The sequence below is a fragment of the Gymnogyps californianus genome, chromosome 3 (genome assembly GCF_018139145.2).
Source record: "Gymnogyps californianus isolate 813 chromosome 3, ASM1813914v2, whole genome shotgun sequence".
NCBI lineage: Eukaryota > Metazoa > Chordata > Aves > Accipitriformes > Cathartidae > Gymnogyps > Gymnogyps californianus.
This window is the reverse complement of record NC_059473.1, coordinates 31,329,120-31,353,154: the sequence shown is the minus strand read 5'-3', so window position 1 is coordinate 31,353,154 and position 24,035 is coordinate 31,329,120. Positions and strand designations below refer to the sequence as shown.

Here is a 24,035-nt window from a genome sequence, read left to right as displayed (position 1 = left end):
ATGTTGGGGGGGAGTGTAGGCTTGTGGGAATTGCTTGTGTGCAATTTGTAAAATTGCATGCTTGCAGTCTTGTATTGTAGTTTGGAGGGGTTTTTTTAGATATACTCCGGCAAAATAGATCTGTAAAGCCATAATTTCAGAAAAGCTTGGCTGGAGCTACTATGAAAAGAAGCAGAACCAGCTGCTTATTCCTTCACTAGTCCTAGCGCAAGTTCACAGTGGATGTATTCTCCAGCTTGGGAAACTATCTAGATTACATTTTTGTTTTGTTGTGTATTTACTAGAAAGAAAAGATCAGTTCACTGACGCGGTTTACTGTGCGGCCACATAAAAGCAGAGTGTAGGGAAAGAAGGAGGCTGCTTCTTAGCAATATGCTGGCCCAATTTTTTATGAGACTTAGGAGAAGTCTGTCTGGGTTTTAATGTTATGCTAAAACCATGAGTGTTTTGTCCAGTAAACAGGACGTGTGGTATTGGAGAACACAGTATAAATGCTTAGGACAGCTGTGCATGCCACAGCTGACTTAGTAATTGAAGAAACTTCTGTTAGTGATGCCACAAAATGAGCATCTTAGTTACTTAGAGAGGCGCACCAGAAACAGTGTGGCAGCATAGGATAAACATATTTTCTGCAGTTTATGAAAGAATATGGCAAAAAGTGATGCTCATAGAACTTCCAACAGCCAGTTCTTGACCCAGTTTCCTTAGTGTTACTTATTTTCTTCCCCTCCAGTATTGCCTTACATAATCTGCTACTCTGGCATGAATTTGGAGGGATTAAAAAAAAATGGTTTTTTTGCTGAAGTTTTTCTTTCCTGCCACTGTGCAACTCATGTCTTGGATTACTAATTGCTGTTAGTAGACTTGCTAAGGTTGCTTATCAAAGGTTGTGTAGATGCAGAGACCATTTTAATATTGATTAGAGCAGCTTTTGGATTATTATAGGATCTATTGTGCTAAAATAATAGCCTGACAGTACAATGCATATAGTTGCTTTTAATTCTCTTTATTCCCTGCTATGTCACTCTGCTTTAAGCTCCTTGCAGCAAAGGCTTGTTCTGGCATAGCACTATGCACGTGGGATTGTGTATTACAACAGAAATTGCTGTCCCTACTGAAGACTTTTCTGTAAATCAAAGCTTGGTTACAGCATCTGTGTCTTAGATTAAAGAGAATTAATTTACGTCTAATGTTGAGGTGCTGTTTCTGCTCTGGGTAAATGACAACCATTAAAAATGATGGTTTTCCAAATGCTGTTACAGACTGTTTGTGAGCTACAGATTTTACAATGCATGCAGCTATGACTTGCATGTTTTAAGAATGGTTAACTATAGTAATTCATAAATGAGTCTGAAAAACATCACTTACACTCTTGATCTCATTCTCATAACCTCCTCTTAAATCTGTTCTTGGGGATTTGGCTTTTGAAAAACTAAATGTGTGAGATGCTCTTGTTTACAATCCATACAGGGCTCAGCTGAGTCAAGGAAACTTGAACAAAATTCTAGTTGTAGTGTAAGCTGGTGAAAGATGTGCTTAGTCTTGCTTGTGTACTTGTACCACAGCTGTGGCACAGCTGTTTCGGGTGACTACTTCGTGAACCTTTCAGTACCTTTGTGAATCCAGTAAAGTGCTGAGACTTCCAGGGTCACAGTAGCTTCTCATTTTTCAGTACATAGTACCCTTATTGATGATCAGGGGATTGTGGGAGAAAACTTCTTTTCTCTTAACTATATTATTGATGATTATTCCTCATGAAACCCCATGTACTTCTTCAAATGTAACTGAGCTTACACGTTTGCTATGTGGAGCTGCTGACTGTTCGGATGGAGGGTGCCTTTGCAAAGGTGCAGTGGCCCAGATTTGTACCCTTCCCAAGGGCTGGAAGTAACTGCAATCATTAGGTGTATGTTGTCTCCTCTTCTGAGAGTGACGTACTTGCTGTAGTTGTACGAACTTCTCATATCTGGAGAGTCCGGGGTGTGGTAATAAGCTACTGCCCTGTTTGTTGGTTTGTCTGTTAAGGGCTTGCAACATTTAAGACTTTACTGTAAAAAGTAAAGAACTAACATCAAGACACTGGATGCACTGACTGTGGCAGTTAATTTTTAAGTCAGGAGCTGCATGTTCACTGTGTCTTCTAGTGCAAAAATCCAGTGGCACTTAAAGCCTCAATCCTATAAAGCAATTGTTCCAAGTTTAAACCTCCATGTGAGTTTCAAAGGCAGCTAAAGGCTGGTGTTCTAAGAAATATTGATTGGATCAAAGTTATAGTATTATGAGTGCCCTCCTTGAATTGCTTGTCAATTTTGGACTCTGTGCTTGGTCTGGTGCCACTTACAGTAACATTAATATTGTGTGTGGTGGGCTTTCCTGGTTTGAGTTCCGAAACTAGAGTGGATGTAAAAAGTGTGCAGTTACATCACTTCTTGGTTTTAATCTACATGAAATGGTTTAATTCTGGTGTTGCAAAATGTTACGAAAGTAGTTAAATACAAAGGAGAATTTCATTGCTTATCAAAACAGGTTAAAAGAATGCACAGTTTGTAGAGGAAAAATGGGACTGAAAAGCTGGTTGTGCTGCATGCTTCTTCGGCGTGACCTTGATGATGTAAGCCATAGGTTTAAAATATAACAATTGTTTCAATAAAATGATAGCCATTGTGATATTAAGACTCTGCTCTTTCAGGTGGGAGCTTTCTTATGTATAGTGACAGTTTATTGTGCCTATCAAAATGAGTTTCCAGTCTCTGAAAGGGATCATTATAAGCTACCGGAATGCAAGCGTTTGAAAAGGTGGAGATTATTGGAGCATTTTGGTACCTCACAAATTGGATAGTCAAGTCCTGTGCAAAGCTGTCAAGCCTGACATTTATGGTTTTTTTGCTAATAATCCCCATGGGGATGAAGATGTATCTGTAAGCGCATCACTTAGTAGACATTTGAGATGTGATGAAACGGAAGCCTGTAGGCATTTATTGTTTTCTGGTCACCTTGATTGTGTCTAATGTCTGCCTTTGTATTCTTTTAATATGTAAGCCAACATCTTAATGCGTGAGGAATAAGAAAAAAAAAAAAGTGTTACTAAAAAGCTGTTTGCTTTCTCAAGTATTGTTGAAATCTTAATTAGCAAAAGGAATGTGACTTACCATATGGTAAATATCACCTGGTACTGATTCAGAGTTTCACTGAAAGAAGTCCTGTATGCCACAGCCTTGTTCTTGTGGGATTCTAATGAGCAAAGTATTTGCAGTGTATCCTCACTGGAGATAGACTAGCCCTCCTGCTATTCTGGCACTCAAACTGGCTGTCCCAGGACCTAGTGTCACATCTCTTCCCTGCTTGAGAAAACCATTCTTCATTTCTGCATTTTCGGATGTTCCTGTGGCTGCTTCCTAACCTCAGTTTAACAAGTGTGTCTGGTGTTTATTAAAAATAAAAATAAAAATTCATGGCACAGTGTTGGAATGGTCAGATGTGCGGTTACACTGGGAGAAGTATGCAGTGATAACCAGAGCAGAGCTTTTTGAGGTTAACACTTTGGACTGTAGTACTAGGTGATCTAGGACAAACTGTTTCTCCTCATATCCTTTTTTTCCCATTGCACGATGTAGATAATGATACTGATCTCCTCTGTAAAGTATGTTTTCCAGGAGCTAAGCAGAAATAAAAGGAAAAGGGAGGTTATCTTAAAAAAAAAAAAAAAAAAAAAAAAAAAAAGTTGCAAGCTTACTCTCCCGTCTTGGAGAGGGGAAGCAGGCAAGCCAGGAACTTATTTTATGTGTGAAGAAATAGTTTTTGCTATTCTGTTCACAAATCTATCTTATTAGACTTCCTGAAGTTGTAGCTAAAATTTTTACGAAGCAATGTCGTACTATGTTTGAGTTAGAAAGCATTTGGATTTGAACTGCTAAAGTTTCGTACCACCTTCTCTTGTAGGTACTACCATGGTTTAATGCTGAATGTTGCTTCCATCTAAAGCAGATGGCAGAACAGGATGTTCGCCTGTTGTAAACACTGATGCATCCTGGCTTATTAGTTTGAACTCTGGAGTTTGGTTTATGCTGAGATGCAAGACTGAACTGGATCAGCCAAAGTGCAGACACATTTGTTCTATTTTGCTGCATCATTAAAGACACATTAAAGCTTCTGACAGAGGAATCATATAGATATTTGTGGAAAGAAGCAGCTGCAGATAAACTTGCCAGAGGATGTTGGTTGGAGTGCAATGACATGTGAATGCTTTTGAAAACTTAGTGCTAAATATAGGTCTGAGTACCTGACTTACTGGTTTAGGAATTCAATTTCATTCTAATTAGAATGTCTTTGGACATAAAGGTTCCAATAACTCAAGAGCCATTATATATGAATGAGGGTTTCATCAAACTTTCAGTTTTTAGTGTGGTGTTCCTAATATGGCAGTTTCAGCTGCCAAAAGTGTAAACATGCCTGTGCTTTTTTCTTTGTGAAAGTGTTTTCAGGATTTCGATTCTCAGGATTTTTTTTGCCCATTGTGAATACTCTAGCATAATGGGATTGTTAATTTAAACACTTTTTGAAGTTGCTATTTATCCGAACATGGATGAAAGCAAGGTTTAAGTTGTTCTCTTCTGAGAACCTGATTTAACAGGAATGCATACAGACCTTTAAGCACAAGTTACCACAGTATCAGAGATTAATTTTAGAATTCATTGGAATACATAATTCCAACACATTTGGTAGATATGTTGGAGTGTGCTGCTGGCTTTTTGTCAAATATAGATTTCAAATACTGCTCATCTGCACTTACTATTGCTGTGTATCTGTGTGATAGTTACCTTCAGTTGTTAAACATCTCATTTCAGTACGAGGATGTCGTCCTGGGAAGATCGTTCAGATGACCGAAGCAGAAGTTCGGGGCTTGTGCATAAAATCACGGGAAATATTTCTTAGCCAGCCTATTCTCCTGGAACTAGAGGCACCTCTGAAAATTTGTGGTATGTAAACTTCATATGTATGTGTTTTATGTAGGTGTTTTAATCTACTTGTATGCTAGGTGGGTCGGAAAGGATACTGAGATAGGCAAGTGACCTTGACTTGGGTGATGCGGATTAGAGTGAGGTCTTCACAATCTTAAATGTAATTTTCAACTTAGATTGGATTAAGTCGAGAAAAGGCAGCTAACAGTTGGTAGATTGCTCATGCTTCCGGTAGTATTTAGGAGCAAGTTCTGTTGGCAATAAGAGCTGCTTGTGTCCTCGTCTAGTGCAAATTTTGCAACCTGTCCCTTGTACTTCCCTAGGGACTGCTTGTACAGAGCTGCTCCTTTTTCGACCACTGTTACAAAAAGCAGTTAGTTTTACATGTTGTGAAATGGAACACTTCAAAAATAGTGTTGAAGAAAGCATTGTTAGTCTTTCAATTGAAAAAATAAAACTGGATGCAGACTGTTAAATTAGGCTTTGCTACCATGTAATAAATTCCTTGAGCTTTACAGCAAGTTTTGACAAACATCATTAACTGTCAAATATGGATAAAACTAAAATGTGTGTGTTTACCTCTCTAAGCCTTTATAAGATGCTAGACTTCTTCAAAAGTATGCTGTTTTTAATAGGTATGCAAGCTTGTAAAAAACTGTTACAAAAGTATTGTAAATACTGGCTTGTAATCATCCTTCAATTTATTAACAGCAGACACAGTCTTAGAAAGCATAAAATTTCTTGAATTAGGCTTCTTAAAGTGTCATAGTATTAAAATTGAAGCAGTCTTTGAATTTATTACTAACATGTTCAAAGATAGATTAGCTTCTTCCTAGGCTTCCTCCTGGCAGACCTAACGTAGTAATGTTTCTTACATTAAGGGAGGATATTACCAATTAAAAACAAACAAAAAAACCCCGAAACAAACACTAATGGCAAAGTCATTTTTAAATGACTAATTGCTTGGTAGAGTGGGGAGGAGAAACCAGACCAGCTTGCCTAATGATACAACGTTGAAGGTAAAATCCAGCTTTACCATGTTGTGTTTATGCTACGCTGAAAAGACTACAGTAGCCTCCTCATATTCCTAGATAAAGAAAAAACGAAAACTCAAATTAAATATTTAGATTGTACATAAGTCAAGGTCTACAAAGTATAATTAGCCTCCTTCAAAGTTAGTTTCTCATTTGCTTAAATTGAGACAGTCGAAAGGACTGTTAGGTGCACAATAATAGGGTAGCAAATGCACAGTTAAATAAGGCGTTTGTTATTTTTAAATTGGATTCCAAACACAGTGATAGCACCAGGAGGTGTCAGGTGCATCTAAATTTAATATTAGAGCAATTGTCAAAGATGCATTTAGATAAAAGTGAAAAAAAGATGATTGCTTTCACCAAAAGCAAAATATGCAGCTGTACTGCTTTGAACTACTATTTTAGTGTGTTCAAGCAATGCCTGAGGAACCATTATAGGATTGTCTTGCCTTGTAATCAAGTCAGTTCAAAATAAGCTTTTACATCTTGAATGGCTGTGTTTTAATGTAAGATGAAACATATTCTTCTGTAAATGTCCATTTTAAAATAGGTGCGGTAGGCCTCAGTTCAACTTGTGCCCATATAAACCTGTATTTTAAAATGCCAAGTGCCTTGAATGGAATAGTAAATGCTTTGGTCCCTTTACAAAATTGTTTCTATAAAATGTTGCTTTACCCTTTAAGTGCTTTTGTCCCTCTGGCTCATGTGTGTAGCTGAAAGTAGTTCTAGACAATGAACACAATTATAATATTCTTTCTGTAGTATGTTTACTTGGTAGTTAATTCTGGTGGTGGCGAAGTCTGGGGAGTGTGTTGATAGTGTAGTTCTGGAGTACTAGACTCAGCATAGCAATGACTTGTTGAGGAGTCTTCTATGTTTTCTTCTGGTTGTGACCTGGAGATTTCTAAATATCAAGTAGAATAGGAACCATTCTTGTTGCAACATATGTGAAAATTATTTTAGCCAGTGAAACTTCAGATTGTGTCTGGAATTGGGTAGTGGATAATGTTCCCTGTTATTAGAAGAAAATTGGGAAGTGATTCCTCTCCCTGAGTGAGAAATAGTTACGGAAGAATGCTGCCTAAAGGAGGAAGTATTGCATTTCTCATGGAAAGAGTAAAGAGGAATATAGCTGTGTACAATTCTTACCAGTGTATACTTTAAGAATTGAACTGGAGAACATACAGGTTTGGGAACCTTTTTTCTTTTTTAAGATTATGGAAAAAATTGTAGAGATGTGTGTTGGTTTTTTGCTTTTTTTAAGGCCACAGTAGCTAGTGCTCTACTGGAGAACAGCTGTGCTTAACAAAGTCGGGATTTTGCCACTGAACAAGCAGCAAAAGTAAAAATGCATTTATAAAATGCTTAGTGTCAGGGACCAGGAGGTACTAAATTTAGACAGCATACAGCTTGTACTGAAGGCTTCTTGCATAGCTTTTTTGCATTCAGTCACTTTGGTAACGAATTGTACAATCAGCTGGAATACATCATGTGTATTCTGCAAGTTACAGTAGAGCAGCTTTGGTATCTTCTTTGACCTTATGGGCAGCTCACAGATAGTTAGCTTTGGCTAGCCTGATATGGTGTGCTGTGGTGTTGTAGTTGCCACACAGAGCTGTTTCACGGAAAGCCTCTTAATTTTAAAGCTGGCAGTGTGGTGAGTAACGTGACAGTTATTTTTCGTAAGATATACAGGGTTGAATATCTTGTAAGGGTTATCAGTCTGAGTCTCTGTACTGTTTTTATATGAATAATTGCATGAAAGGAGGAGTTACCCTAATTGCTGGGGGATGGGAATCTTAGTGCAGCAATGTTATGGGAGGACAAGCAGTTGACCTTTGAAGTCAGTGCTCTCTGCCAGCACAATGTTCAGTTTCTCTCCAGTCTATCTAGATTCTTTACTGATCTGTTTTGGCAGTAAATAATGTGACTTAACTTTTCCTTAATACATTGGCTTCCTGGCCATGTAACTGTTCAATTAGAGGTTGTCTTTCTGACCTTGTTTTAATTTGAACAAATTAGAGCTTGGTTAGAAAGCTTGTGCTTAATTGTGAAGACTTCTGTAGCTTTTGGTTTTCAGACTGGCTTCATAACTGACATAGCAGTTCTGCAAATACTGTGGGTTATTTACATTTAGTGAGTACTTCAGTTTGTAATATTAACATGGTTCTCACCTTTCTGATACCTATTGCCAGTCTGTTTTTGAAGGAAATATTAACGCTTTTTTAAGATCAATTAATAAAAAGTGATTAGCTGACTTAAATTCTTGATTTGTGTACTCTTTATGTTGTTGCACTAATCCTCGGTAAACATTTTCTTATTCAGGTGATATTCATGGTCAGTATACAGACTTGCTTCGATTATTTGAATATGGAGGATTCCCACCGGAAGCTAATTACCTTTTCCTTGGAGATTATGTAGACAGAGGCAAACAGTCTCTGGAAACAATTTGCCTATTACTGGCATATAAAATCAAGTACCCGGAAAACTTCTTTCTCTTAAGAGGAAATCATGAGTGTGCTAGCATCAATCGGATCTATGGATTCTATGATGAATGTAAGCAAAACCTATTTCTTTTGAAAGACTGTAACAGACTAATATTGTGTTTTGGAGGCACTTCTAGTAATGACTCTTGTACTGCAAGGATTTCAATATTCTGTGAACCTGCTTTGAAACTTTCTAAAAGTACATTTCAAACCAAGGTTAAAGTCACTCTAGAGAATTATTATTTGCTCTTCTGCTGTCCTTGAAATGCTGTTGCAGGAGATTGAAAACCAAGTACACTAACAGAAATAAAGCCCTGTGAAGACAGTTTGCTAGCATTTTTGGTCAGGTTGTGATATGTATTGCAGGTTGGCTTTAAGAAAACAGCCTTCTCTTCCTAATGTCGCACACTGTTCTTGTAGGCAAGCGGAGATTTAACATTAAGCTGTGGAAGACCTTCACAGACTGTTTTAACTGTCTGCCTATTGCAGCCATTGTGGATGAGAAGATCTTCTGTTGTCATGGAGGTAAGCTGATGACTGCTTTTGAAGGCTGTGTCTAAACTGATCTTTGGGTTAGTGCTATACCAAATGGAGTGTGGATGTGCATACCTGATATTTAGCTGGAGACATTTATTATGTTATGTTATTTAAATGGAGACATTTAACCTTATATTATATAGGTTGCTGTTATACCTTGTGCTTTTCTGTGCACCTGGCGGCAGACAGATGTCATCCTTACCTGATACGCATGGCCCTCTGCCTGAGGGGCAAATGTGTCTAAGTATTCCCATCAGTATGTCCCTCTCTGAAGGGTACTGAATGCTAGAATTCTTGCCTAATTTGCCACATGACTTGGTGCTGTTACCATCTATCAGTGCAGCCTTAGCTAACGTAGGCATCCCTAGCAATGAAGAATAACTTTCACAAGTAACCCCAGCTCTATAGTCTTGGCCTCTTTAGCTGGTTTCATAAGATGTTGGTGGAAGGGACCTCTTAGGTCACATAGTCAAGCCTGCTGCTTGAAGCAAGACATTTGTTAACATTAGAGCAGGTCAGCCGTGGCTTGCTCTGACTCCATAAAACCTTTGCTATTGGAAAATCTATGTTCTATGGGCACCTGTCCCAGTGCTGCCCTGTTGTAGTGAAAAGAGCATTTGGTGTTGATCTGATGGAGGCTTGTAACTTGTCTGAATATTGGAACTTACTTGGGTGCCCTTCTTTGTAGAAGGGGACTCCCCCAGTTTTTACAGGCAATGATGCTTACAGGTTTTCGGGACCTTGCAGAGTCAAACAATTGACAACAATTTCAAATTACTTGTAGTAAGAGCCATCCTGCCTTTTTGCAGCTCTCTTTGCAACTACCTCCATTAATAAGCAACTTGATGCCTTGGACTGAGTGATCCAGAGATGGTCTGGTAGGTGTCCCATCTGCATTGTCAGTGAGATAATTAGAGGTTAGTGGAAGTGAGAGCACTGCGGAAACCTCTAGTTTGACTGAACAGCTCCATTTGGGATTAGAAATAGCGTGCTCCCAAAATTCCTGAGCAGACTCTTCCAGGCTTTGTGAGGTTGCATTCATGGCTGCCATCATGCCTTTATTAATTGCAGGTATCTCTGCAAGAGCTGTGCCTGTATGGAACGTGCTGTAAAAATGATCCTAGCTCTTCTTGCATCTTGTATTGAAATCTTCTGCCTTCAGTGCTTGCTAGTATAAGCTACCAGTGTCTTATGCGTAATATGCTCTGAGGTATTGTCATGTCTCTGTAAATGCAGAATTAATGCAATGATAGACAGTGGAGCCTGCCAGTCTCCAGGTAGCATTGACAAGTTAAAGAAAGTACTTGTTTTCTCACAGGTCATCTTTTCATCTCGTTCTCAATCAGTGTGGTGTGGTGTCTTTTTTTTTTTTCTTAAGAACTGATACCTGTCTTACGAGCTAGATCTCATAATTTTAAGAATGTGAGATACAAAATCACTTCTGCACTGAGGCAGCCAATTATCAGTGGCTAAAACCATGTAATAAATTTGTTTCTGAAAAAGCTGGTAAAGGAATTTATTCTTTTACTATCATTATACTTTTTTGAATTTTTTATTTCAGAAACAGTAGAGAATGAATGATGACAAAATACTGTGGTGTTTCAGGCAAACAAGCTTAGGTGGGTGGTAGAAGGTAATCAAGGAAGCTTAGCAGGTAGAGTAGAATGCTGTGTTTTATGACAAAACTGATAGTTTTGTGTGTATATGCACTTGAGACCTGAGTTATGTGCAAGAAGCCTAGAAAGCTATTTTTCAAGAAAAAAATTTAAAGCTTCATTATAAATGTATTGGGGGGGTTAACCTCTTGTTTAATCAAGTAGGAAAACTTAGTTTGTGCATAGTATGCTTGAAGGATCCTCTGATGAAAAGCAATATTTACTACTTTATTGAACGCTAATTGTCCCTTAAACTTGTACAGGCTTCATCTGTAACTGAAATTACTGTCATTCACAACTGATCTGCAGCTGTGAAAGTGAGAAGATTACTAAATGTGCTGTGTGCTCCTAATAAATGAAAGTGGACATTCAGCACATAAATAAGTTTTGCCCTTTTTCCGCTCTTCTCCAGTCCTATCCAAACTGCATTCCAGATCCCATGAAGTCATGGACTGTCAACGCCTTTTCATGATGTTACTACTGTAATAAACACTGAGGCAGCAACACAAACCATTCAACTCTGCTGGAGGTTGAAGCTAGCATGTAGATATAAGGTAGGTGCCTTTTTTACTATATTGCGCATTTTTGCATAGTTTATTTTAAAAATATTGTCCTCTGGGATATATAATAAAACTTTGCAAAACCGCATAACATAGTAAAACAAAAGGCACCTAACTTACCCCAGTAGGCTGTCTACAATAGCTTAAAATCCTGAGTCAGCTTTTTTACCTAGACTTTTCCGGGCATCTGCTGTTTTGAATTCTCTATCTTGCAATATAAATCAAACCTCTCTTGCCATCCTTGTCTCCAAATGTTCATGCTGCTGAAAGGATCTTTCATTGTATCCTTCCTATCACCTCCCTCTCTCTTCCCTGTCTTTCCACATTGGTCATACAAGTCGTATTATGGCCTTTTCTTAAGACTGTCCCCTTGACTGACTTCTGACTTTTCTCTTTATCTTGCTTCATTAAAGCTTATTCCATAACCATTCCCGACTTCTCCTTTTTGCTCTGCTTTGTATTCTGTACAGTATTGTCCTCTTATCTATGACACCACTCTCTAGCTCTAATCTTTAGAGACCTTATGTGGTTACTTTCAAGTTTCTATAAATTAAGTCCATGTTTTAGTGTCATGTTGATGGAACACATTGGTCTTATCACATTGGATTTAAGCTCTGAGGTGGGAGTCGTGTTAGTTTGGTAGAATACTGGATTTACGTAATATTTTCAAGCTCTGGAATTCTGTTTTTCTTGTGACATTAATGACAATGAAATGTATGTTGAAGGTGAAGTCTACTCAATAATCTTACATAGTATCCAAAGAGACCTGAGGAGCTTCCTGTATTACACTATAAAAATGAGTAACCATCACTCTTACTTTACCAATTCCACCTGATCAGGGAGTGGTTCAAATCTAGAGCCTGGATTTGATGAGTCTGCCATGAGTAATGACAACTCATTTTCTGTTTTCCCTTAGGGAAGGGGTGCTCTCACACTTCAAGAAGATAGTATACTGAAAGATACTTTTTCTGTGCTTAGCTGTCATGATGTGACAAGACAACTTAATTCAATTGTGTACTTTTCAGTTTTCTTTCAGTATACAGTAGGTTGCAGCAATCACTGTAGTGGCAGCAGCTTGACAGTGAGCTTTAGCCTGTGTTTGCATTCTTATTTCCTTCATTTAATGCTGATCATGTACAACTTTTTTCTGTAGATCTGAATTCAAGACATTAGCTATTTCTTTTTGTGAGGGGGAGTTAGGAAGATATTTGGGAAAAGACCTCTTGGGTGGTTACAAAGAGGTCTACAAACATGCAGGCAGTTTTGTGGGGTTTTGCTGTTTTACAGTGGTGTAAAATAGCACAAAAATTAACAGCTACAGGGTTGAGACATGGTTTGTAATAACATATTTTCTTTTAAAGAACTTCATGTTTTGGGTGCAACCTGAAACAGAGAGCTGTAACCTCATAGAAGGTCACAGACTGGTTGTGCTTATTTCACTGAGATTGTCCATTACTATTGCGGGGTGTGGTGCTGAGTAGAATCAGTGTAGAATCCACATGCCTTTGTGCTAATGTAATCTGCATGCAAATAGATCAGATCTGGGGAAGGGGAAGCAGTAGGCTGGTCAAAGTTTAAAAGCTGATTATCTAATTTATATTAGTATCCCTGTATTGTTGTGTAAGTAAACTTGACTAAAACTCCTTTGATAAGCTATTTAAGATTTCTGCCATCCTTCACAACCTCAAGGTAATATCATGAAGACAGCTTTAACAAGCTGATGAGGATAGAAAGCTTTTATCATAAGACTGCTTCAACAAAAATAATCTAAAATCTTGATATTTGAAAAGTTCCTCAAGTCTTTGTATCAAATGCATTGGAGTAATTGTTCTTGTAACACGTACATTGCCACTGTGCAAACTCTGATGTCAGCTGAAATTATTTTACGTGGTGACTCCTTTCCAATGACAGGTTTTCTTCGATCATGTTCAAAGTTCTGGACTGAGTCAAATGGATATGGCTTGTTAATATGAAGTATGTTTCATCACAAATTAGGTCTTCATGCTGTATTTCCAAATTTGCAACTATCTTAATTAGGTAGTCTTGGCCTAAGTTATTTAAGTGACTTTAGGACCCTTATTTAAGGACATGTTAAGATGCTAGAGCATCTAGTAGGCTCTCTTTCATGCCTGTATGCCTCAAGTAGAAAAGCTCTAGAGTGTGTACTGAAACTGTTCAAAGGGTGGCTTTGGAATCCCATGCTTTGGCTGTAATTACATGTTAATATGGCAAAACTATACAAAAAGAGCTGTGTCTTTGCGAAAAATGATTTTTTTGAGTAATCAAGGTATTATGGTTTTATAAATTACTAAGCAGCTGAGCTATAGTAGATGACCACCTCTGTGCTCCTTATCTATTACAGTTGCACAGTCTAGTATTCGTTTACAGTATCCAGTGACTGCTGCTCAGCTGATCTGTGGTAAAACACTGAAATACAGTGATGTGACTTATGATTCCAGTCACACCTGCAGACTCATTTGGCTTGTGGTCTTTTAAAGCTGGGTAGGGGATTTTCCTTTAGCTTTATAAAGTAAGGTGGTAGTAGAGAAGGTCACCTGCACCCAGTTTAATTGTGTTTGATAAAGGAATGCTGTCCTTCACTGGTTCTCTCTAGTAAGCTGTTTAAGAGAACATACTTAACTGTAGAATTCTGTGCTGTGCGGCTAAGAGGATGGTAGGAAAACAATTAAAATCCCTTGCTAATTTCACTTGTGTTATTCTCTGTCCCTCTGTTCAGGAACTTAATTGTCTTACAGCAAACTATCTTTTGTTTATATTACAGTGGAAACAATGGATGCTGTATGACTTTGAACCTCTAATTATGTGTTCTCTGGAACCATTTTTACAGGTAAAATATGTAGATAAGTCACTTGTTTTCTTGTACTTACAGGACTGTCTCCAGATCTCCAGTCAATGGAGCAGATCCGGAGAATTATGAGACCTACAGATGTTCCTGACACAGGTTAGTGACATGGAATTTACTGTAAATAGGTCTTAATGATGAAACAGGTTTAATCAATTTCTGTACAGGCAATGCAGTGACTTAACCTCTGTTCACAGTACAGTATTCTGTGATGTCTGTGTAGGGTGTGAGTCTTGTTCCTCATGATGGCTAAGTTATCTGATATGTTAGAGGCTGTTGCCCATGTTGTTATTGCTTGTCATAAGAGTAGGATACATTATCCAAGTTTGGATATATTATCCACAAGTTTGCCTTAAAACAAACTCAGAAATCTAATGAAAGATCAAATGAAACTGAACAGCCAGTTCTTTTTCTTGCCTTGATTACGCACACCCAAACCTTTTAGTCTATCAAAGAACATAACTGTTTAAAGCTTGCTGAGTATTATTTAAAGTATTTGGGCTTCTCTCTACTTGGGGCCATGTCTCCTTTCTCTTTGAATTTGTAAAGTATAGCTCCTACTTCACTGCAACTGGGATTTCAATTGCTTGTATCAATGTGCTAGTCCTGAAATTTTCTTCTACTAATACATTAATACTTTGTATATAGATGTTGGATGTAAATTGCCAGTGCTTTCTGTACAGTATTCTTTTGAATGGTTTAATTAATCATCTTCCTCACTGTCCCATTTATTCCAAATTTTGTTACTAGTGGATTGAAAAGACTGTCAAGCAGTACAATGGGATTTTTTTAAAGTGTTGATTTCAACAGTGGTCTGAAATTAGCTTTCAGAGGAGATATCACATCTAAACCTTTTTTTTTAAACACAAATTACAATTACAGTTAAACCTTGGAATAGAAGAATTCTGCTTCCTGTAATGTTCCTCAGTGCTAATGCATAGGAGTAATTCAGGGACAAATATTAATGTGTCTGCTGTCCCTTAAACAACAACATTTCTGTGCAAGCTGGTGTATACACACTTGACACTGAGAAGCATTACTAGACTGGTGAATGAGTGTTTTCTGTAGTATAAATTACTACATTGTTCTTCCTTTTTATGCTACTTATTCACTTAATGCGTAACCAAATAAATGTCAGTACAAACGAGTCAATCTTTACATTTATCAGAGCTCTCAGAAAAGGTAGTTCTATTCAACAGCCTAATACTGCTTCAGCCACCCCCACTTCAGGAATGCCCTTGCAGAATGTCATTCTGGTTTCCATGGACACTCCACTGAAATCATATGTATTCTTAGTACCTCCTAAAAATAAGTATAGAGATTTTAAAAAAAGGCTTTTGATCTATGGAGTGGTTTGCAGTCTTAATTTTGCTTTCAGAAGCAATAGCCGGATGTTTACCAGCAGAGGTAAAATGAAATGTCCCATCAGAGGCATGTGTGCATATGGTACAGTGACATAAAAGGTCTTGGCCTTTCAGACCTACTTAAGGCAACCGATATTACAGAATGGAAGTAAAACTTGTGGAAAAATGAAAAATAAACTGAAGTGGTCTCACTTCTGTGAAAGTTACAAGTCCTTAAAAGCTATCCCTTTGTGGAGGGATGTCACTTGGTGAATGTTTGTGTTGATACAGAATTTCTTGTTAGATTTCGTGTGGCTTGTGCTGAGAAGATTAGATCATTATGATGGTTTCTTCTAGCCTGATGAAAAAAAGCCTTTTCAACCTCAACTGCAATTTAAAGACCTCTTATTTTGGTGGTGTTTTTATCGGGTTTGGAAGCTGTTTGCTCAAATCTGACTCTGTATTCCAACTTAAATCACTTTCCTTTGGTAACTGTTAAAGTATTTGCATTTTGTGAGGCCAAGGTATAAATGATGTGTTTTGGTCAGCATTGCCAACTATTTGCTTATTAGGAAACTATAACTCCCTCTTTTGTGTAATCTTGAATTCCTCGTATCAGCTGTGTTATGGTATGCTCCTGGTCAACCTAAGCTATTGCAATGGTAGATGTTGCATGTTAAAATACAAACCTACTTGGGCAGCATAGTTTAGTTTAGACAAACCTGTTGCAGGGTTCTGTTACACCACTGCTAGAGATTATAGGACAGATTTGCCTATTGCTGTGTATAACCCTAAAGATTATTTGATTTTGAGGAGAGAATAGAAGAGGAAGTGCTTCCTAAGCAGCTTCTGTCACTTGTTGGAAATTCATGATAAGAAACCATTAGGGATTGCAGTGCAAGTTTGTCATACACTGTCTGTATTCAGTAGTTTAATTCTACGTAGATATTTTATCTAAAATGCAGTTGTACTTCCTCTGTTCTTTGTCTTCTGAAAGCAAATAAAAACTTAGCCTCTGCTAGAGAGGAGCTGTGACTGGCACCAAAGACCATTTGATGGCTGTATATAATGGTCTAGTTGCTTAATAGGTTTCAGGCATTAGTTTTGCTTGGTTACAACTTGAAGGATCTGTTATTTAAGAAATAGTGTCTTCAGTATTTTGTTTAGCAAATAACCAGATGTAATTGTAAATCAAACTTCTGAGTGCCAGATAAAGGAGCCTGCTGGCATCTCTTTCAGATTGTGAAACAATGCTCTTAAGTATTTAAATGCCTAAGGGTTAGTCATCACAGGTAAAGTAAGTACAATTTCATGGAAAACTATGAGATACATTTTGGATGCTTTTTGTTTTGTTTGTGTTGTGGTTGAATTGGCCTGGTTGTTTCTCATGTGAAAATGCTTTGAAAGTTCTTTGTATAAAGGCATTGCAGTTGATCTAGAAAAATTTTTTTAGTACCCAGTTTTAACTCCAGAGTTAGCTGACCTTTTGTTGGCAGCAGAAAAAAAGATCTTGACCAGTGCTAAAACACCAGAGAGATTTATTGTTCTAATTTAGATTCCAGACTGGTTGGCACGAGGCTTTTTAAAAAGTCAACAGTAGTCCAAGCAAACTGAAAGTGCTACCTGAAACAATATATCAGAATTTTGCCATGTTAAATTTTGATTTAGTCACATAAGGTTCTTCATGTATGGTAAGAAAGGTAAGAATCAAAGCTGTTCCATGTTCAGAAGCTTGTGGTAGAAGTTTATTTGCTGTACTTATGACTGGCCTTGCATAGGATTTTGAAATTTACTGCAGCTTTCAAACTAAGCTTTCTTGATGAGCTGTGAAATTGATGGTTGCCTTTTAAAATGCACCCACTGCGATATTTTTAAACTCCTCAAATGCTCACTGTAAACATGCTGAATATTACCATTAAATACTATTTCAGAGAACTATTTGGCTCTGACTTGTTTCATCTCAAGGTACTATCAGTGGTGAGGGGGAAAAAATCTCCAGCCTGTGCAGACCATATCTTTTGTCTGAGTCGCAGTTTAAGTATTGCTGAATTTGTTGCTAAGGCTTATCTTCTTTAGGAGAGCTGCTCTGGTAATTACAATAAAACTGTTTTACATTGTAGAATGATACCTCCTAAGACTAGCATCTTCACTTGTATTATCTTTCAAAGGCTTGCTGTGTGACCTGCTGTGGTCTGACCCAGACAAGGATGTGCAAGGTTGGGGTGAAAATGATCGTGGGGTCTCTTTCACTTTTGGTGCTGATGTGGTCAGTAAATTTCTGAATCGTCATGATCTGGATTTGATCTGTCGAGCTCACCAGGTATGAATTATGCTGCTGTTGCTTCTTAAAACCTCTCCTGGACTTTCTGCCTCTTTGGTGCTGCTTATCAGTAGGATATATTTGAAACTTACTTTGCGTTGTGTTACTTTAGGGGGAAAAAAAAATCTTCCTGTTAAAGGGACTATAAGGCTGTGTCCTTCTATTGACTCATATTGAACTGAGTGTCTAATGTCAGTGAAGTAAAATAGTAACACTAGGTTTCCCCATTGATCTCTTTCTTTTGTATTGTCTGTTTACTGTTAGACTGTTCTATATGAACATCAGAGGTAAAGTGACTTGGATTCAAGATTTACACTGAAGTTTCAGAGTTCTTCCGTTTCAGTAGTAGTCAGTTCTCTGGTAGTTGTGGCTTAAACTATCTCTGCTTCACTTCATGGAAGTATTAAATGCATTTTGAATGTTTCTACAAACAAGTCTGTACATAAAAGCTTTCACTATTGCCTTCATTTTGGTTCAGCTATCTAGAGTACTTTGGCATAGATTGTTTGACTTACTGAAATGTGCAGAAAGCAAGGTTATTTTTGGCATCATCAATCTTTAAGTACACTTTTTTGTGGTTTTTATTAAATTACTTTAAGCAAGGGTCCTAGTTAGGTGGACATCACGTTTGAATTTCCTGTATAACATTTCAGTTTCATTATTTAGTCAATTTTAAAAGTGCTCTCCTGCTGTGAAACAAAAATAGGATTTTTATTCTGTGTCACTGTTAGACTTGGATATACTATTGGAACACTTAAATATTTCTCCTTGCAATTTTACTGCTAAAACATTAGAGAAGATCAGTGTGTGGAATGGATATTAAGATTTCTTAACTGCTGATCAACATTGCTACCAATTTCCTGTATTCATGTAGTCACTTCACTTCTTTATAAAAGAAGTATGACATCTTTTAAAAGACCGTGGTGGTTGGACCAAAGTGAGCAGTTAGTGCACTAGTTTCACTACGTTATAACATGAGGCTTCTGTTTTTGGGGAAGAGGGAACATCCTTAGCCGATGCATCGTATTACTTGCACTGTTTTAAAGGTGAATTACGCTCTTAGAGAAAATATGGCAGAACCACTTTGCTTTTAGAGCATCAAAATTGTAAAAAAGCCTACACATGAGATTTGTGCAATCAACACTAGTGTAAGTGAAACTTAACAGTTACAGTTGCAATGAAGATGGTATCCAGACCTTGTGTGCTCCAAACTAATAGGTCAAACATCCAGATTCTGTGTGTAAACCATAAAATGCTGGGAATCCTTAAACTGGCAATGCATAATTGGACTTCAAGTATGAAAATATTGAACAGTCAAGCTGATGCATATGTAACATTGGAAGTATCAGACAGGTTAAGCTACCTGATTTGGCATTCAGTGTCCAGATAACACAAAATGACTGAACCTGTCCTGTCTGAAAGCCAAGACGTAAAATACCTTTTTGATGAGTTCTTGTCATCTTTAATATAAGTCCTCAAGACTGGCTTTTTTCTTCAAAACTTATCTTTTTTTCTTGAGCTGTGTTGATTTCTCTTGTGTTGACAGGTGGTTGAAGATGGATATGAATTCTTTGCTAAACGGCAGTTGGTCACCCTATTCTCAGCTCCAAATTATTGTGGAGAGTTTGACAATGCAGGAGGCATGATGAGTGTGGATGAAACTCTGATGTGTTCCTTTCAGGTATGATGTATTTGTACATTAAGTGTTACTTTAGGTGTTGGGCTATATGGACTGAGTTAGTCTGCTTGTTGACGTGCTTATGGTTAGTCTAGGGTAATGTACTTGAGCTACAGAAAGGACTGCACAGCAGGCTGTTTGTGGACAATTAGAACTGGAAACTAACTGTTCTCCAGAGAACTGTGTGGGATTTGCTATTTTCCAAACTCCTGCGTATTAAGTTATTCCCTCTATTCCGATGCTCATTTCAAAGTTTAATTGGGTGATTCTTTTTAGTCATACCTAGTGATCAGAGTACCTAATTATGCAGACTGGACTATTGGGACCCTTTTAGTGTGGTTACTCTGATCAGATTTTAATCCCTACTCCTTCCTGGACATGTTTTCAGCCCCTTTTCTTTCCCCTTTCCACCCCAACATAGTGGTAGAACTAGAAGGATTTAGAATTAGTATTATTGTTGTATGTAGGATTAAGAAATTTGTAAGGTTGTAATGTGATTTTTTTTTTCCCCCTCACCCCTCTTGTTCCTGCTGAATGAGATTTCATGTTGGCTTAACAGTATTTGAAATGTCCTTAGTTGTCACTGACTCGAAAGAACTTCTTTATTTTCTCTAAGATATTGAAACCATCTGAAAAGAAAGCCAAGTACCAGTATGGTGGACTGAATTCTGGGCGTCCAGTCACTCCACCTCGCACAGCTAATCCACCGAAGAAGAGGTGAAGAAAGGAATAATGTAGAAACACCATCAGATCTGTCAAGGACAAAACTCCATATTACAGTATATAATAAGTGTGCACTGTAAAACCATCCAGCCATTTGACACCCTTTATGATGTCACACGTTTAACTTAAAGAGACGGGTAAAGGATCTTTATTAATTTTTTCTAGTAGAAAGATGTGCGACACTGTATTGTAACAAGTATAGCTCCAAGTTCTAATATCCAGCATAGAGTTAAAAAAATATTAGGAAAAAACTATTGCAACTACATATTCACATTTACCACGGTTTTTAAAGTTGACCAACATCCCAGTTAAAACTTGATGTAATAGTTAAACCAGATGAGAGCATGATGTTCCATTTGTGTAATGTGGTCTTATTGTTGCTTGATTGCTTTTACTTTGGTTATTTTGTAGCTAGAATGATGCAAATATGGTATATAGTCTTATTTCCTGGCTCTCTTTTTGAAATTGAAATGAGGAAGGGGCTTTTTAGAACAGCCATTTATCTCTTATCCTCCCCCTAGCCCCCTGTTGTTCATAATAATGCCGTCCAAATGTGTGCCCCATTATAATGCAAAGTTTATAGTATGGTAGTGATTAAAAGGCAAACTAAGTCCAAAATGCTCAGACTGGACAGCTTGACAGCCAACATAAATTGAGACAGAAAAACTTGTCTTGACTTTTTAACTTAAACTGCCACACAATGAATTTGTGCACTACACTATTTTAAATTATTGACGTTACACTGTGCTATGGCACTTCATTTAACTTAGGACAAAAATGATATTGCCTATTAGTTGGTAACTTGATTATGTGGTACCTTGGCTTTAGTTTTATTAGCATGAAACACCTTTGGCATGCTTAGCTTCCAGGTAACTCCCTACCTGCATCAAAATTCATCTTACATAGTTCCACAGAACATGAAGATCCTTATTTGCTAAGCCTTGGAAAGCTGACATTCTTTTTCATAAGAGGGTGTGTTTAAATGGATGCTCATCAACGGACAATAGGCTAGCTGACGAGTGGTGAGCTGAAAATGCTATAGGAATGTCCAACATGATTATAAGGCTTATGTCACTAAAGATTATATCCTTTGGATTTTCATGATCAAATTTCATATACTATTGTATAGACTTCTGCTTTGTAGTGTACTATAGTAGCAATAATTTCTGTACATGATCAAGAGTTATGCAGTATTTCTTTTTAGTTCTATCCTTTCTTAAAAAAGTTAACTTTGGCAAATGGCAAGATACAGAGAAGATACAAAATTTATAGTAGGATAAATGAAAGGCACAGATTTGCGATGCTTTAGGATGCAATACTTATTGGATATAACTACAAAAGCTTTTATTGAATATTGTCAAATTTGTAAGATTATTTGGGGGAAGGCTTCAGATTTATACCATTCTAAATGTGCATCAGTAGATGTAAAACTCTTGACTTCAGTATTGTCTTTGAAAACGTTAAATTGAGGATTCTGGTAACTTACGTTTTATGAACTGGCACATTATATAATGCAAGAGATATATTGATTTCTGACACAGTGAGCAAGTTCTTTAACGGATTTAAGTCTCTTTTCTAATTCCATTTTGTTTTAAATGCATATTTTAAATGTAGGTTTTTTCATTTAGTAAAAGTTGTCTAATTCATTTGAATGAAGTCTGACTGGTTATTTTAACATACCTTGCTGTTACTCCAGAAGTGTGGAGTTTGTTGTTTTAAAAAAACCAAACTTAGAGCATATATATCTGTTATTGATTTATATTGGATTGGTCTGTGGTTTTGAACAAAGATTTAATTTACCCCACCTTGAAGCAAGCACCAGAGTTTCAATACATAGAATAAAATGTAGAAGTAGATTTCTTTTGATGTTGCTCAAAGACACTTGTTCTTGAAAGTCAGTGATGAGAGCTGTGTAAGTGAGAGTAACTTCAGTTTGTGGCAAGGTAATTGATGAAATCTATTCTGTAAGCCTTGACAGGGTAACTTCTTGCTCTAAGTCATTGCTTATTTGAGGTTTGGTTGTACAAGTTTTGAAAGTGCTGGGTTTTAGCAAGTGCCAGCCTCTATTATAAGAAGCATCATGTTACCAAACATCTGGATTAACACTTTTCAATTTTTTCCTTAGTTTCTGGATCAATGTCTTCTGTATCATGAAATGTCCAGGTGTAAAGCTGTATGTTATGTGAGTACCTAACATGCTCGCTTGTATTACAGATGCTATGTCAAAAGGAAAATAAAGTCTTCAGGCCTTCTTACGTGTCCTAAAGAAATAGGAAATTCTTAGTTTATTTTATGGCACTAGAAAGCCAGATGTGGTGGTGGTATTCTGAATAATTGCTATTTTTATATAGCAGCAGTCACTTGCAAAGGATTTGAGTGCTGTTTTGACTTCTGGGGAGTTGGGATGTCTGCTAACATCCCTCATCATACTATACTGCGGAAAAAATACATGATTTAATAACCTTACCCCTACAGATATGATTGATATTCTGTACTAAAAGCAAGTCAGGAGCATAGGTACATAACAGAACTCGCCATACCACTTCAGCTTACGTTTACAATGTTAATATAGATCTTAGTGTTTTTACTATTGTCCATTCTGGAAGAGGTAGAAAAGAGAACCTGAATCTGATTATACTCAGATAAAATTAACTTTCTTCCATGGAAATCACTAATGGTCTAATTGCTAATAAGTTTTTTCCACGTAAACATCTTGTCCATGCAAGCCTAAAATGCTGCTAAATAGCACAGTGTTAGTGTGCTGGGAAGTAACAGGAGGGTTTCCAAATGAGCTGTTAAGAGGTGTATAAAACGTTACACCATTTGAGGGATATTTTTGCATGTTCTCCCCCCATCCCCTTTTATCTGACAGTAATATCCGTTCCTGATTTCATAGCAGAGTACAAAATGGCACATAACCTCTTGTCTTGTTCCTTTTCAGTTGACAGGCATTTTGTGATTCCCAAACACTAGAGAAATACCTGCTTTAATTTAAGATATTGCTGCAAGGAGTACTTCTTTGGCCTCTTTTGTGTTGATTGATATGAGATTCTTGTTTTACATCACTTTTCTTTTTTTGTATGCTTCATAGTGGTCCGTGTTTTCTATGCATGGAATATTCATAATTGTTTGCTGCTTTAAAGGAGGGAAAAAAATAGTGTTTCATATAGTTGTGGTTATTGTGCTGTTCTAATACCTTGAACACTGTTTCTGTTTAGGTAGAGTTTGTACTGATCTGATACCTTTCCAAAAAATGCTGTAGAAGTAGACTCACTGAAAACACTGCAATAGTTCTTATACTAGTGGATTGTATTGTTTGCTACGTCTGGATGCCTAGAAGTACTTGTGGCCACTGAAGTATGAGCTGGTCTTTTTCCTTCTAACTTAGTGTGATTAACTGCAAATGTACTGCTGCTAGGTGTCACCAAGCTTCACAATCCTGTTATGAAAACAGTTTGCATTTGTACTGTACCCTGGGTTGAGAGAGGAGCTAATAGGTACATATGACACAGCTTGTAGTATCCCAGTGCAGTGCATTGCTGTGTACTTACTTGCCTGGAAAACTCTGATGGAAATCCTTCACATCTGTGGAAGGAAGTAGCTTTTATTGCTAATAGCCTACGTCACTGTTTTAAGGTTGTTTGAAGATAGAGATCCTCTCTGCTATGTTTCTGCCAAAAGATGATCGAAGTAGGAGCTGATGAGCAGCAAGGTGTCTTTTATATGAAGAAGAGTTCCTGTCTGTGGCTTATCTTTTGATAGGTCCAAGAAGATATTGCCATTGTACCGTGGAAGCTGTCAGATTAAATTACTGGAGCTGTATGTGGTTAGTTTGGGGTTGGTAAACACATTTTTTTGCTCTGTAGTAATGGAAATAT

The 24,035-nt window shown here is 37.3% G+C and overlaps 1 protein-coding gene across 1 annotated transcript in view; it reads left to right on the top strand.

Moving 5' to 3' along the window:
• The window catches only part of PPP1CB (protein phosphatase 1 catalytic subunit beta), a 29,808-nt gene extending 7,999 nt beyond the window's left edge, over positions 1 to 21,809 (top strand). Inside the window, exons 2-8 of the mRNA XM_050893219.1 lie at positions 4,845 to 4,976; positions 8,318 to 8,548; positions 8,899 to 9,003; positions 14,121 to 14,192; positions 17,605 to 17,756; positions 19,303 to 19,437; positions 20,051 to 21,809. Coding sequence (XP_050749176.1) covers positions 4,845 to 4,976; positions 8,318 to 8,548; positions 8,899 to 9,003; positions 14,121 to 14,192; positions 17,605 to 17,756; positions 19,303 to 19,437; positions 20,051 to 20,155 — 932 coding nt within the window. The 3' untranslated portion in view covers positions 20,156 to 21,809. The remainder of the gene's footprint in view (positions 1 to 4,844; positions 4,977 to 8,317; positions 8,549 to 8,898; positions 9,004 to 14,120; positions 14,193 to 17,604; positions 17,757 to 19,302; positions 19,438 to 20,050) is intronic.
• Positions 21,810 to 24,035: the final 2,226 nt, after the last annotated feature.